General features: G+C 43.2%; 1 protein-coding gene across 1 annotated transcript; it reads right to left on the bottom strand.

Moving 5' to 3' along the window:
* Positions 1-5,264: 5,264 nt before the first annotated feature.
* Positions 5,265-7,751, bottom strand: LOC105534489 (ubiquitin carboxyl-terminal hydrolase 17-like protein 6). The gene is given in 4 exon segments (XM_011973216.1): positions 5,265-5,452; positions 5,725-7,112; positions 7,114-7,237; positions 7,240-7,751. Coding segments are annotated over 4 exon segments (1,797 nt in total). The 5' UTR covers positions 7,337-7,751.
* Between the last annotated feature and the right edge of the window lie 4,971 nt (positions 7,752-12,722).

Below are 12,722 nucleotides of genomic sequence, written 5' to 3'. Positions count from 1 at the left end.
CCCATTGTTTGTTTTCATCCAAAATAAAATGGTTGTAGATGTGCAGTCTTATTTCTGATATCTCTATTCCATTCCATTGGTCTATGTGTCTGTTTTGTACCACTACCATGCTGTTTGGGTTACTGTAGCCTTGTAATATGGTTTGAAGTCAGGTAGCATGATGCCTCCAGCTTTGTTATTTTTGCTTAGGATTGTCCTGGGTATATGGGCTCTTTTTTCATTCCATATGAATTTTGAATTAGTTTTTTCTAATTTTGTAAAGAATATCCATGGTAGTTTATGGGAATAGCATTGAATCTATGAATTACTTTGGGAAGTATGGCCATTTTCATGATATTGATTCTTCTTACCCATGAGCATGGAATGTTTTTCCATTTGTTTGTGTCCTCTCTCATTTCCTTGAGTAGTGGTTTGTAGTTCTCCTTGAAGACGTCCTTCACTTGCCTTGTTAGCTGTATTCCTAGGTATTTTATACTCTTTGTAGCAATTGTAAATGTGAATTCATTTGTGATTTGGCTCTCTTCTTGTCTATTGTTCATGTATAAGAATGCTTGAGATTTTTGCACACTGATTTTGTACCTTGAGACTTTGCTGAAGTTGCTTGTAGCTTAAGAATCTTTTGGGCTGAGGTGATGGGATTTTATAGATATAGGATCATGTCATCTGCAAAAAAAGACAGTTTGACTTCCTCTTTTCCTGTTTGAATGTGCTTTATTTCTTTCTCTTGCCTGATTGCCTTGGCCAGAACATCCACCACTATATTGAATAGGAGTGGTGAGAGGGCATCCTTGCCTTGTGCCAAATTTCAAATGGAATACTTCCAGCTTTTGCCTATTCAATATGATATTGACTGTGGGTTTGTCATAAATGGCTATTATTATTTTGAGGCATGTTCCATCAATACCTAGTTTCGTGAGAGTTTTTAACATAAAGGAGTATTGAATTTTATCAAAGACCTTTTCTGAGTCAACTGAAATAATCATGGGGTTTTTGTCTTTAGTTCTGTTTATGTGGTGAATTCCATTTATTGATTTGCATATGTTGAACCAGCCTTGCACCCAAGGGATGAGGCCGACTTGATCTTGGTGGATAAGCTTTTTGATGTATTGCTGGATTTGGTTTGCCACTATTATATTGAGAATTTTGCATCCAAGTTTATCAGAAATATTAAGCTAAAGTGTAGTAAATACATTGAAAATAGTAACAGACTGATTAAAAGACTAAATAATATGAATCCTAAGTGTTTTCACAACTGATTTATAGAGTAAAAGCATTGCCAAACCAAATGAGTTTGGCCAAAAACTGTACAGGGTCTGAGATGTTGTCTCAACTTCCATTACTCATTGTGAGGTGGACCTGCAGTAACTATATTTGATGCAAAATTTCATGTTGATGGAAGCTGAGATGTCCTGCAGTCTCACAGGGACAGAATTCTGGTGTATCTCCCTTTGGCCTGTCAGGAATGAAGATCTAGAGTCTACAGGTTTTGTCAAAATTTACAAGATGTAGGAAATGGGGCAGGATTTAGGCTGTGAGGCAAAGCCTAGAGGTATAAAGAAATAGCTTCTGACCCAGGGCTCATGAAGTCAGGACAGTTTCAGAGGGGATGGTGGAGTGAGCATAGTGCAGTCTTTGGAACCATTCCATCCCCTTATTTGTTCATAGGCCAGATGTGCTCAACCAGGGGGCATCTCGGGTCTGATGAACAGAGTCCTGGAGAGACAAAGGGGCAATCCTGAGGAAGAGGCTCAACAGGGAGGAAGGAGCCACCATTTCCTCTCCTGAGAAAAATCCTTCTCCCTAGGAAACCATAGGATTTTCCTTGGTCCCAGTGAGAGTTTTCCTGAGTGTAGAAAACAGAGAGAGCAAGGGACTGATGTGTTATCTGTTTCCACCACCTGCAGTGATTCTGAAACCATGGGGGACAGAATTATCTTCAGAATCATGAGCAATCCAGATGCCATGGTTTCACACAAGACACTGGAAGTTCTTATCTCTGGGGGGTAGGCACTGGCCATTGATATTCTTTAAAGCTCATTCACTGATTACAAAGTGAGCCAAATTAATAATCTACTGCAAGTTTTACTAATCTCACTTTACTTCACACACAATTCACACAGACACATTGTTAATATACACATTTTGATGCTTGGACAGGGTTGGACCCAAGATTCTGTACTTCTATGGAGCCCTGTGTTCTGCCCAGGTGTCATTTACTCCCAGGTAAGTAAACTGATCACCGTAACTAACAAGAGATTGATCTGTGATGATTAGAAATGAAAAGACCTGTTGGTTATGTTTTATTGGGATGGATTCTATTAACATTTAAATACAGTTTAAAAACACAGATTTATAATGAAAAGTAACCTGCAAATATAAAAAGTGAAGGGGCTATTCCCCAAAATAGTTTCCACTGAAATACCACCAGAGAAAAACAACTCTCAGGACAGGGATACTGCTTCAAAGACACAGATTTCACAGCTGGATGGTTGATCTAGAATTTCCGAAAATTCCATCCTTTACTCATGAAATGCAGCTTATTTAAGAACTTTCTAATTTGACTGTAATTTCATACTCATACACTTCAGAGTGTTGTGTATTATTCCATTTATGATAAGTATAACATATTTGAAAATGAATTACATACTGGTGAGAAAATTTTCCCTTTAAATTAAATTTAAACTGACACCATAAAATTAGCAGCATCTCTTCGTCTGTTCCATGAATTACCTAGGTTCTACCCAGGGCACCTGAGGTCGGTTGAAAACAAATGCAAAAAAAGTTGGGGTAAAAAATAAGAACACCCTTTCAATGTTACAAATGCATCCCAGGTTCAATTAGTCACATTCATGAGAATGATTCACATATATCCCACATTAGCAAAATTTCACCTACTCTCGCCTACCAATTGACTAATCAAAACAAACCAAGACAGAATAATAAATTCAAATCCATCCAGTAACCTGAGGGGGAAACCTATACCTCAAAATGTAGTATACAGATATTCACACAGGATGTCATCTACTGTGAAAACACATGCATGGAGACAGTCCCTTCACATGATCAGAATACTCACAACTCCACGACAACATATTAGATATGGGATCATTTTGAAATGCAGACATCACTAACCAGTTGTACCTTTGCACACACAAAAACCTGAGGACCACATTATGTTATGTACGAATGACTGTACACCTGCGTGTGTGTGTGTGTGTCTAGGGATCCGGGGAATCCAATAGACATTCCAGCGATAACCTTTCCATGTTCAGCTTCTTGATTCTATATCCGAATGAAATGACTTGCCAGTGGGGAACACGAGAAGTCTTTGCAGGAAGTGCTCTGGTGGGAGCTAGATACCCAAAGCATAAAGCATGAAGTGTTGGAAACATGCACTGAAGTTAGACGAAATACTCAATGCACAATTTAGATGGTGAAAGACTTTCAGGTAATCCTGCAATCACCGAGAGGCTGATTGATGACATTCCCCGAATTTATGATTGCAAGAAGAGAGAAATACTCATGACATTCTATTTCCAGTGGTTGCGGACGTACGACGGCAATTTAAGAAATCACGAAATCAAGAAACTTGAGTAATCGGAGGCTATGCCACCTAGAACCTTCGGTTCCTTTAACAAAGGATGAAAATAAAAACAACATATCACACAGCATGGGAGAGGACATTTTCATATGTATGTGGTAATGGATCAACATTTGAGAGAGATGCAATAAAAAGTTCTAAATTTGACAAAAGCAAACAACCAGAATTAAACACTGGAAAAGCCTGGGTGACAAGACTGAGGCGCCCTGTCCCAAGAAGAAAGAAACAGAGAGATTTAAAAGCAGGGAGTGAAACAGAGGTTTGTACACCATTGTTACTACTGGCCCGTGTTTCAGTAGGAAAAGGCGAAAAGAAGGCATTTATCTCATGGATTCTTGCGTGGATTGTTCAGGATTTGCGATATTGCCTCCATTTCCAGTTAGGCATTGTGTGGTGGACTGGCAGTTCCCACATTTGGTGCAAAATTTAAAGCTGATGAATGTAGACATGTTCCCCAAAGTAGGAGGGGCAGAATTTGGGTGTGTCTTCAGGCCCGTTGAGTTACCAGGAATGAAGATCCTGGCTCCAGAGATTTTGTCAAAAAGTCTTAGAGAGTAAGAAACGGGGCAGAATTTAGGCCCCGCGCCAAGGCCTCGAGGTGTAAAGAAACACCCTGGCCTCAGGGCCCGTGAAATCAGGATGATTTTAGGGAGGATGGTGGAATGAAAGGACTGTGACCTTTGGCCCCGTTTCTTTCCATTGTCTTTTCATGGGGCAGGTGTGTTCAATCAGAAGGCTTCCCGTGCCCCATAAAAAGAGTCCTGGGGGAGTAAAGAAGCGCTGCTTAGAGAGTTGCTCCATGGGGAGAAAGGAGCCACCATTTTCAGGAGAATGATCCCCAGAAGCATGAGCAGTCCAGATGCCGCGGCTTCACACAAGACGCTGGAGGGTGTTATGTCTGAAGCCGGGACCTGGGCATCGGTGTTCTTTCATGCTCATAACTGATTTTGAGGTGAGTCCAATGGATCACCTGTCTGCCAGTCATGCTCGTCACATTGTAGTTTGCACACACATCACACAGAGACACTGTTAATATGCACATTTGTGTGCTTGAGCAGGGTTGCACCCAAGATTCTGTGATTGTACGGAGCCCTGAGTTATGCCCTGGACATCTTTACTCTCGGGTTGGTCAACTTGGATCACTGCACCGAATGAGAAATGGAGCCTGAAATCCAATCAGCGAATACACAAAAGGAAGGGGCCATTTCCCACAATCATTTCCACTGCAACACCACCTCGCATGAACAAGTCTCACTGCAGGTCAGGGACTGTGCTTCAGAGATGCACCTTTCGCAGCTGGATGATTGATCCGGAATCTCCCTAAATGCCATTTTTATACACACCAAATGAGATTTATTTCAATGCTTGCTGATTTTTTTCAGTTGAATACACACGCTCCTGTGTTTGATTTCCTGTATTATCAGTACGACTTACTTCCAAACGACTCACATACCAGTGGGATGATTTTCCGCTTCAATTCATTGGAAATGGACAGCATTCAATGGGCAAGGGTGTCTGTCTGTCTGCTTCCAGCATTCTGTGGGTTCCACCAAGGGCACAAGTCCTAGGGCGCCTGAGGTCCGTTCAACAAGCAATGTAAAAATGGCGAGGCAGGATCAAAAGAAGAACACCCTTCCTCTCTTCAAATGTGTTTCAGTTTCCACTACTCAGGGTGGCGAGAATGACCCACAGATGTCCCACTTTCGCACAATTTCAACTTCTGGTGCTCACCAACAACTGACGAATGAAACACACCCCAAGAGAAAATGGTCAATCCAGTCCCCTGCAATAACTCCACGTGCAACCCTACAGCACAATATGTCGTATTCAGAAATTCACACTGAATGTCATCTACCATGAACACAAACACACAGACAATCCCTCCAACAGGTCAGAAGACTCACGACTCCAAAATTCAATGTTTCCCATGTCTGGGCTCATCCTGAAATGCAGCCATCACTATCCAGTTGTCCCTCTTGTATAGACAGAAACCTGGGCTCCTCATTATTTTATGTAGGATTGACTGTGTATATGATGGTGTGTGTGTGTGTGTGCACAAACCCGCTCGTGGGTGTGTGTGTGTACGTGTGTGTGTGTGTGAGTGTGTGCGTGCGCACTCCTGCGTGTGGGTCGAGACTTTCCCTGAGATCACTGGCACACAAACAGAACCCTCTTGCTGTGTTTGTTCCTCTCTTTGGATCTCCTGGTCCTCCCTTGCAGAGAAGTGAGTGTGCCAGTGTTCATGGACTCCTGAGGTGTCAGGTTCCTTGAAGAGAGGTTCAGCAGGGAGCTTTGCTGTTCAGGATGACGGTTGTTCATCCCACTCTTGTATTTTGACGGATGAATCACAAGCACGTTGGGAGGCAGGGTACATTCGACTTTTCTGATGTTGAAGTCAGGCTTGGTTTTGTTTTGCTCTTGGAGGAACTTCCAGTGGTCTAAGGTGTTTTCCTGAGTGGCTTTTTCCACCAAGTGCTCCTCCAAATCGGGCGGTACCTGGAGGCAGGGTTCTCTCTGGAGCTCTCCTTGCTTTGCTCACCTATCTGTGTGTTCAGCACCAAGGGCTCCTGGTTCCCTGCCTATTCACACACTCTCACTGCGTCTTTCCAATTCACTCTTCTGGATGTAAAAGAGGACATAGGCCAGCTGACTCAAGACAGAAGCGATGCTACAGGCAGTGACCTCGGCATCATCCATTTTATACCACTGGCCTCCTGGAGCTTTCATATAAGAGAGGTAATGTCCGTTGTGACAACTCCACTCAGCGTGGACCAGCACAGCATAGAGGACATAGACAAGAGGTCCTGTGTTCTGCTGAGACACGTATGGCTGCATGTCAAGGCACTCAGGATATTGCACATTCTTGGCAAGTTTGTTGCCTGTGACATCGGAGAATCTCCTCAATACAAGGATGAGGACCTTGGCAGAAGTCTGTAAAGTGAACGTGTTGGAGGCAGGTGCCTTCTGGAGACCAAGACCACAATGATAGGCATTCTCTCCATTGAGTTCTTCAGGCTTCACCACCTGTTCCAAAGCTTGCTTCACACTCTGAGCTGCCTGGATATCCAGGGCGATGTCCAGATAAGGGCCAAAGATGTCCGAAATGCCCTGGCAGTGGAGACACTTGATTTGAGATCTCCAGTAGCCTCCAAATATCTGGTGGATGAGGGTGGTGTCCTTAGAGTCATGATCTACCTGCTTGTGCCCGGGAAGGCATGCCTTTTTCATGGCATCCGTAGTGAACATCAGAAATTCATGGGCATCTTCCTGCTTGCCTCTATGGAAGCCAGCAGCCAATGCCTGTGAGGGCTGGATGACGTGACCAGGACAGTGGAGGACCCGTGTGATGTGAGCTTCCATCATACACAGCATGCAGCACTTGTGACGATGACAAGTTTGAGAGTGCTCCCGGGACAGCATGTAGTTGGCAAGGGGTGGTGTGTATGTCAGGCACTGCAGGGAAGCATTCACGTAGCAAGTATTTCCCATATTCTGGAGCCCAGCCCCCACCAGCAGGTCTCCTGCTACTGAGAGGAAGCTTCTTTCCGGGGGCAGGCTGTCTTGCCACAGGAGCCAAACCATCACAGAGGTTGACATGGGTCTCAGATGACAGTGGTGACTTCCCAGGTAGAGAAGCTGGATTTCAGCAAAAGCTGCATCTGGCCGAGAAGATGTGAGTTTTGAGGAGTGGTTGAACTGCCACTCACCTCCCAAGTGGAGTGAATCGGCCTCCATGTCGCCAGGAGCAAGGATCACAAGCTTTTTCTGCTGGGACCGCACGTTGCAGAAAGACGCTATCTCTTCCGAGACAGTCTTCAAATGACGCGCTATCTGGCCTCATCAGCCCTTATATAACTCACCCCCGCCTACCGTGAACACCCCACCCACCCATCAGGTATGCAATCCACCAATCAAATATCAGCACTCAATTAAGGAATGAGTCATAAGGTGTGTCCCCTTGTATTCCCCAGGGAGTTCAACGGACACAGCCCACATCGTGATTTATAGAACACCTGAAGCAAATTTACGCCTCAGGATGATAGGCACATATAATAGGAGTGCAACCGGCTTGGCTTAGGACAGTGGCCACACATTTGCCTTAGTTTAGGTAAAACAATACCAGGAAAGAATTGTGTACCTATGAAACAGTGTGTGTATACTTACGTGTGTGTGTGCTTGCGTGTGTGTGTGTGTGTGTTTGTGTGTGTGTGTGTGTGTGCACGTGCACTCCTGCACGTGGATTGAGACCTTCTCTGAGATCACTGGCACACAAACAGAGCCCTCTTATTGTGTTTGTTCTTCCCTTCGGATCTCCTGGTCCTCCCTTGCAGAGAAGTGAGTGTGCCAGTTTTCATGGACTCCTGATGTGTCACATCTGCATTAGTTTACTTAAAACATTGCTAGGGAATAATTTTGTACTTCCAAAACAGTGTGTGTGTTTGTGTGTGTGTGTTTGCTTGCGTGAGCTTGTGGGCATGCACAATCATGCCCTTGTGAGTGTGTGTTTGTGTGTGTTTTTATGTCTGAGTGTGTGTGTGTTTGAGCTGCGATGTGCTTCCAACTATGTGCTTTTGGCAGATACAATCATCCTTTCAGGCATTGAAGGACAGGAAGTTGGACCTGTGCTTTCTAACTTGAGAATCATCAATGAAGTACAGTTAATAACACAGTGTATTTGTTTCCTTAATATCAAAGAAGGATCTGTGCAGTCAAATAGCTATTCCAGCGATAACCTTTCCATGTTCAGCCTATTGATTCTGTGTCTGAGTGAAATGACTTGCCAGTGGGGACCAAGACAATGCCTTTGCAGGAAATGCTCTTGTGGAAGCTATATGTCCAAATCATAAAGCATCAAGTGTTGGAAACATGCACTGAAGTTAAACGAATTACTCAGTGCACAAATTAGACTGTGAAAGACTTTCAGGAAATAATGCAATCACCGACATACCAATTGATGACATTCCCCAAATTTATGATTGCAAGTAAAGAGAAATACTCATGACATTCTATTTCCAATGATTGCGGACGTATTACGGCAATTTAAGAAATCATGAAATCAGAAAACTTGACTAATCACAATCTATGCCAACTAAAACCTTTGGTTCATTTAAGAAAGGATGAAAATAAAAGCAACATATTACACAGCATGGGAGATAATATTTTAATACGTATGTGATAATGGATCAACATTTGAGAGAGATGAGATAAAAAGTTCTAAATTTGAGAATAGCATATAATCAGAATGAAACACTGTAAATGCCTGGGTGATGTGAGTGAGTCCCTGTCTCAAGAAGAAACATAGAGATTTAAAAGCAGAGCGTCCAAAAGAGATTTGCATACCATTGTTAATACTGGCAGTTGTTTTAATAAGAAAGGGAAAAGTAAACCATTTGTCTTAGGGATTCTTGCATCTATTTTTCATCATCTGAGATGTTGCTTCCAATTCCAGTTAGGCATTGTGTGGTGGACTTGCAGTTACCACATTTGGTGGAAAATTTCATGCTGATGAAAGTAGACTTGTTTCCCAAACTAAGAAGGACAGAATTTGGGTGTTTCTTTGGGACTTTTGGCTTACTAGGAATAAAGATCCTGGCTCTAGGGATTTTCTTAAAATTTTTCAGACAATGAGAAAGAGAATAGAATTTAGGCCAGGCGCCAAGGCCTCGAGGTGTACAGAAGCATCCCCGGTCTCGGGGCCCATGAAATCAGGATGATTCTAGTGAGGATGGTGGAATGAGGGGAGTGTGACCTTTAGCCTCCTTTCTTTCCCTTTTCTTTTCATGGGTCAGGTGTGCTCTATCAGAAGGCTTCCCCTTTCTGTTGGACAGAGTCCTGGAAGAAGAAATGAGCGCTGCTGAGAAAGATGCTCCACAAGGAGGAAGGAGTCACCATTTTCAGGAGCATGATCCCCAGAAGCATGAGAAATCCAGATGCCGTGGCTTTACACAGGATGCTGGAGTTTCTTTCCTCTGGATCCCGGACCTTGGCATCGGTGTTCTGTAATACCCATAACTGATTTTGAGGTGAGTCCACTTGATAACCTGTCTGTGTGTCATGCTCATTACACTGCAATTCACACACATGTCACACCGAAACACTCTGAATGAGCATATTTATGTGCTTGAACAGTGTCGCACCCAAGATTCTGTGATTCTCAGAGTCCTGAGTTCAGTCCTGGACATCTCTACTCTTGGGTAGGTCAACTTTGATCACTGTACCTAATGATAAATGTACCATTAAATCTAATCAGCAAATACACTAAAGGAAGGGGCCATTCTCCACAATTGTTTCATTCTGGTAGGTCAACTTTAATAACTGTACCTAAGAAGAAAGGGATCTGTGATGATTCCACATCAAAGAACCTGTTGATTTTTTGCCATTTGAATGAATTATGTTAACATTTAAATAGAGTTTAAAACTCCACATTTCCCATGAAATCTAATCAGCAGATACACAAAAGGAAGGGGCCATTCTCCAAAATCGTTTCCACTGAAACACCACCACCAATAAACAAGTCTCATTGCAGGAAAGGGATCCTGCTTCCAAGATCCAGTTTGCACAGTTGGACGATTGGCCCAGAATCTCCCCTAATGCCATTTTTTTACACCCCAAGTGAGATTTATTTCAAGGTTTTCTAATTTTATTTCAGCTGAATACACACCCTCCTGTGTTTCAATGTCTTTCAAACACCTTTTAATAATGAAGTATCTTGCTGCTTCACCCCTTATATAGCTAATGCCCACCCACCGGTTCCACTACATTTACCCATCAATTACCCAATTTACCAATGAAATATCAGCAGTCAATTAAGTTTTGTGTCTTAGGTTCTATCCTTTTGCATTCCTCAGGGAATTTAATGGACACAGCTTAAATTGTGATTATAGAACAGTGGAATCAGGTTTACTAATCAGTGTTATGGGCAAATATGATAGGAGTGGAACCGGGTTAGGACAGTGGCTACACATTTGCCTTATTTCATGTAAAACAATGCCAATTAACAATTGTGTACATATTAAACAGTTTGCTTCTGTGTGTGTATTTGTGTCTTTGTGTCTGGATGTGTGTGTGTGTGTGTGTGTTGAGAAGTACTTCCAAGCATGTGCATCTGGGAGATAAGATCATTCTTTCAGCAATTGAATGACAAGAAGTTGGAACTACTCTTTCTGATTTGAGAATGTGCAGTGATGTTATGTAATTAACACAGCATATTCTGTCTTAATTAAGATGGAGGGATCAATGGAGTCAAATAGACATTCTAGAGATAACCTTCTCATTTTTGGCCAATTGATTCTATATCATGTTGCAATGATCTGGCTGTGGGGACAAGACAAGTCTTTGCATGAAATGGTCTTGTGGAAGCAATATATGCAAATAATAAAGCATCAAATGGGACTATGCCTTCAATTTGTAGAAACATTCACTTATGTTTGATGAAATTCTCAATGCCCAAAATAGACTGTGGACCACTTTCAAGAAAACATGCTATAACCCAAAGATTAATTGATGACATCCACCGAAGTTATGACTGCAAGAAAAGAGAAATATTCATGGCATTTTATATCCAAGAGTTTCTGTATATGACAGCATATTTTAAAAAGTCAAAATCAGAAAAATTTAACAAACAGGAAGATATCTAAGCTAAAACCTTTTGTTCATTAAAGGAGCGATGAGAGGCAGTTCCAAGATGGCCGAATAGGAACAGATCCAACCTCCAGCTCCCAGCGTGAGCGACACAGGAGACGGGTGATTTCTGAATTTCCAACTGAGGTACCAGGTTCATCTCACGGGGGCTTGTTGGACAGTAGGGGCAGGACAGTGAATGCAGCCCACAGAGCAACAACCAAAGCAGGGCGAGGCATCACCTCACCCAAGAAGTGCAAGGGGGAAGGGAATTCCCTTTCCTAGCCGAGGGAAACAGTGATACACAACACCTGGAAAATTGGGTTACTCCCACCCTAACAATGCCCTTTACCAAGGGTCTCAGCAAATGTCACACCAGGAGATTATATCCCGCATCTGGCTTGGAGAGTCCCATGCCCACAGAGCCTCCCTCATTGCTAGCACAGCAGTCCGAGATCTAACTGCAAGGAGGCTGCAAGGCTGGGGGAGGAGCACTCGCCATTGCTGAGGCTTGAGTAGGTAAACAAAGTGGTTGGGAAGCTCGAACTGGGTGGAGCCCACCACAGCTCAAGGAGGCCTGCCTGCCTCTGTAGACTCCACCTCTGGGGACAGAGCATAGCCAAACAAAAGGCAGCAGAAACCTCTGCAGATGTAAATGTCCCTATCTGACAGCTTTGAAGAGAGTAGTGGTTCTCCCAACATGGAGTGTGAGATCTGAGAGCAGACAGACTGCCTGCTCAAGTGGGTCCCTGACCCTGGAGTAGCCTAACTGGGAGACACGCCCACTAGGGGCAGATTGACACTTCACACCTCACACAACCAGGTACCCCTCTGAGACAAAGCTTCCAGAGGAACGATCAGGCAGAAACATTTGCTGTTCAGCAATATTCACTCTTCTGCAGCCTCCGCTGCTGACATCCAGGCAAAGAGGGTCTGGAGTGGACCTCGAGCAAACTGCAACAGACCTGCAGCTGAGGGTCGTGACTATTAGAAAGAAAACTAACAAACAAACAGAAAGGACATCCACACCAAAACCCCATCTGTACATCCACATGATCAAAGACCAAAGGTAGATAAAACCACAAAGATGGGGAAAAAGAAGTGCAGAAAAACTGAAAATTGTAAAAATCTGAGCACCACTCCCCCTCCAAAGGAGTGCAGCTCCTCTCCAGCAACGGAACAAAGCTGAACAGAGAATGACTTTCACGAGTTGAGAGAAGAAGGCTTCAGACGATCAAACTTCTCCGAGCTAAAGGAGGAAGTTCGAACCCATAGCAAAGAAGCTAAAAACCTTGAAAAAAGATTTCCTGAATGGCTAACTAGAATAACCAATATAGAGAAGTCCTTAAATGACCTGATAGAGCTGAAAACCATGACACGAGAACTACATGACAAATGCACAAGCTTCAGTAACCAACTCGATCAACTGGAAGAAAGGATGTCAGTGATTGAAGATCAAATGAATAAAATGAAGTGAGAAGAGAAGTTTAGAGGAAAAAGA

This window comes from Mandrillus leucophaeus, unplaced genomic scaffold (genome assembly GCF_000951045.1).
Source record: "Mandrillus leucophaeus isolate KB7577 unplaced genomic scaffold, Mleu.le_1.0 Scaffold1357, whole genome shotgun sequence".
Lineage (NCBI taxonomy): Eukaryota > Metazoa > Chordata > Mammalia > Primates > Cercopithecidae > Mandrillus > Mandrillus leucophaeus.
Note: the sequence above shows the minus strand (reverse complement) of the source record. Positions and strands in the feature narration are given on the sequence as shown.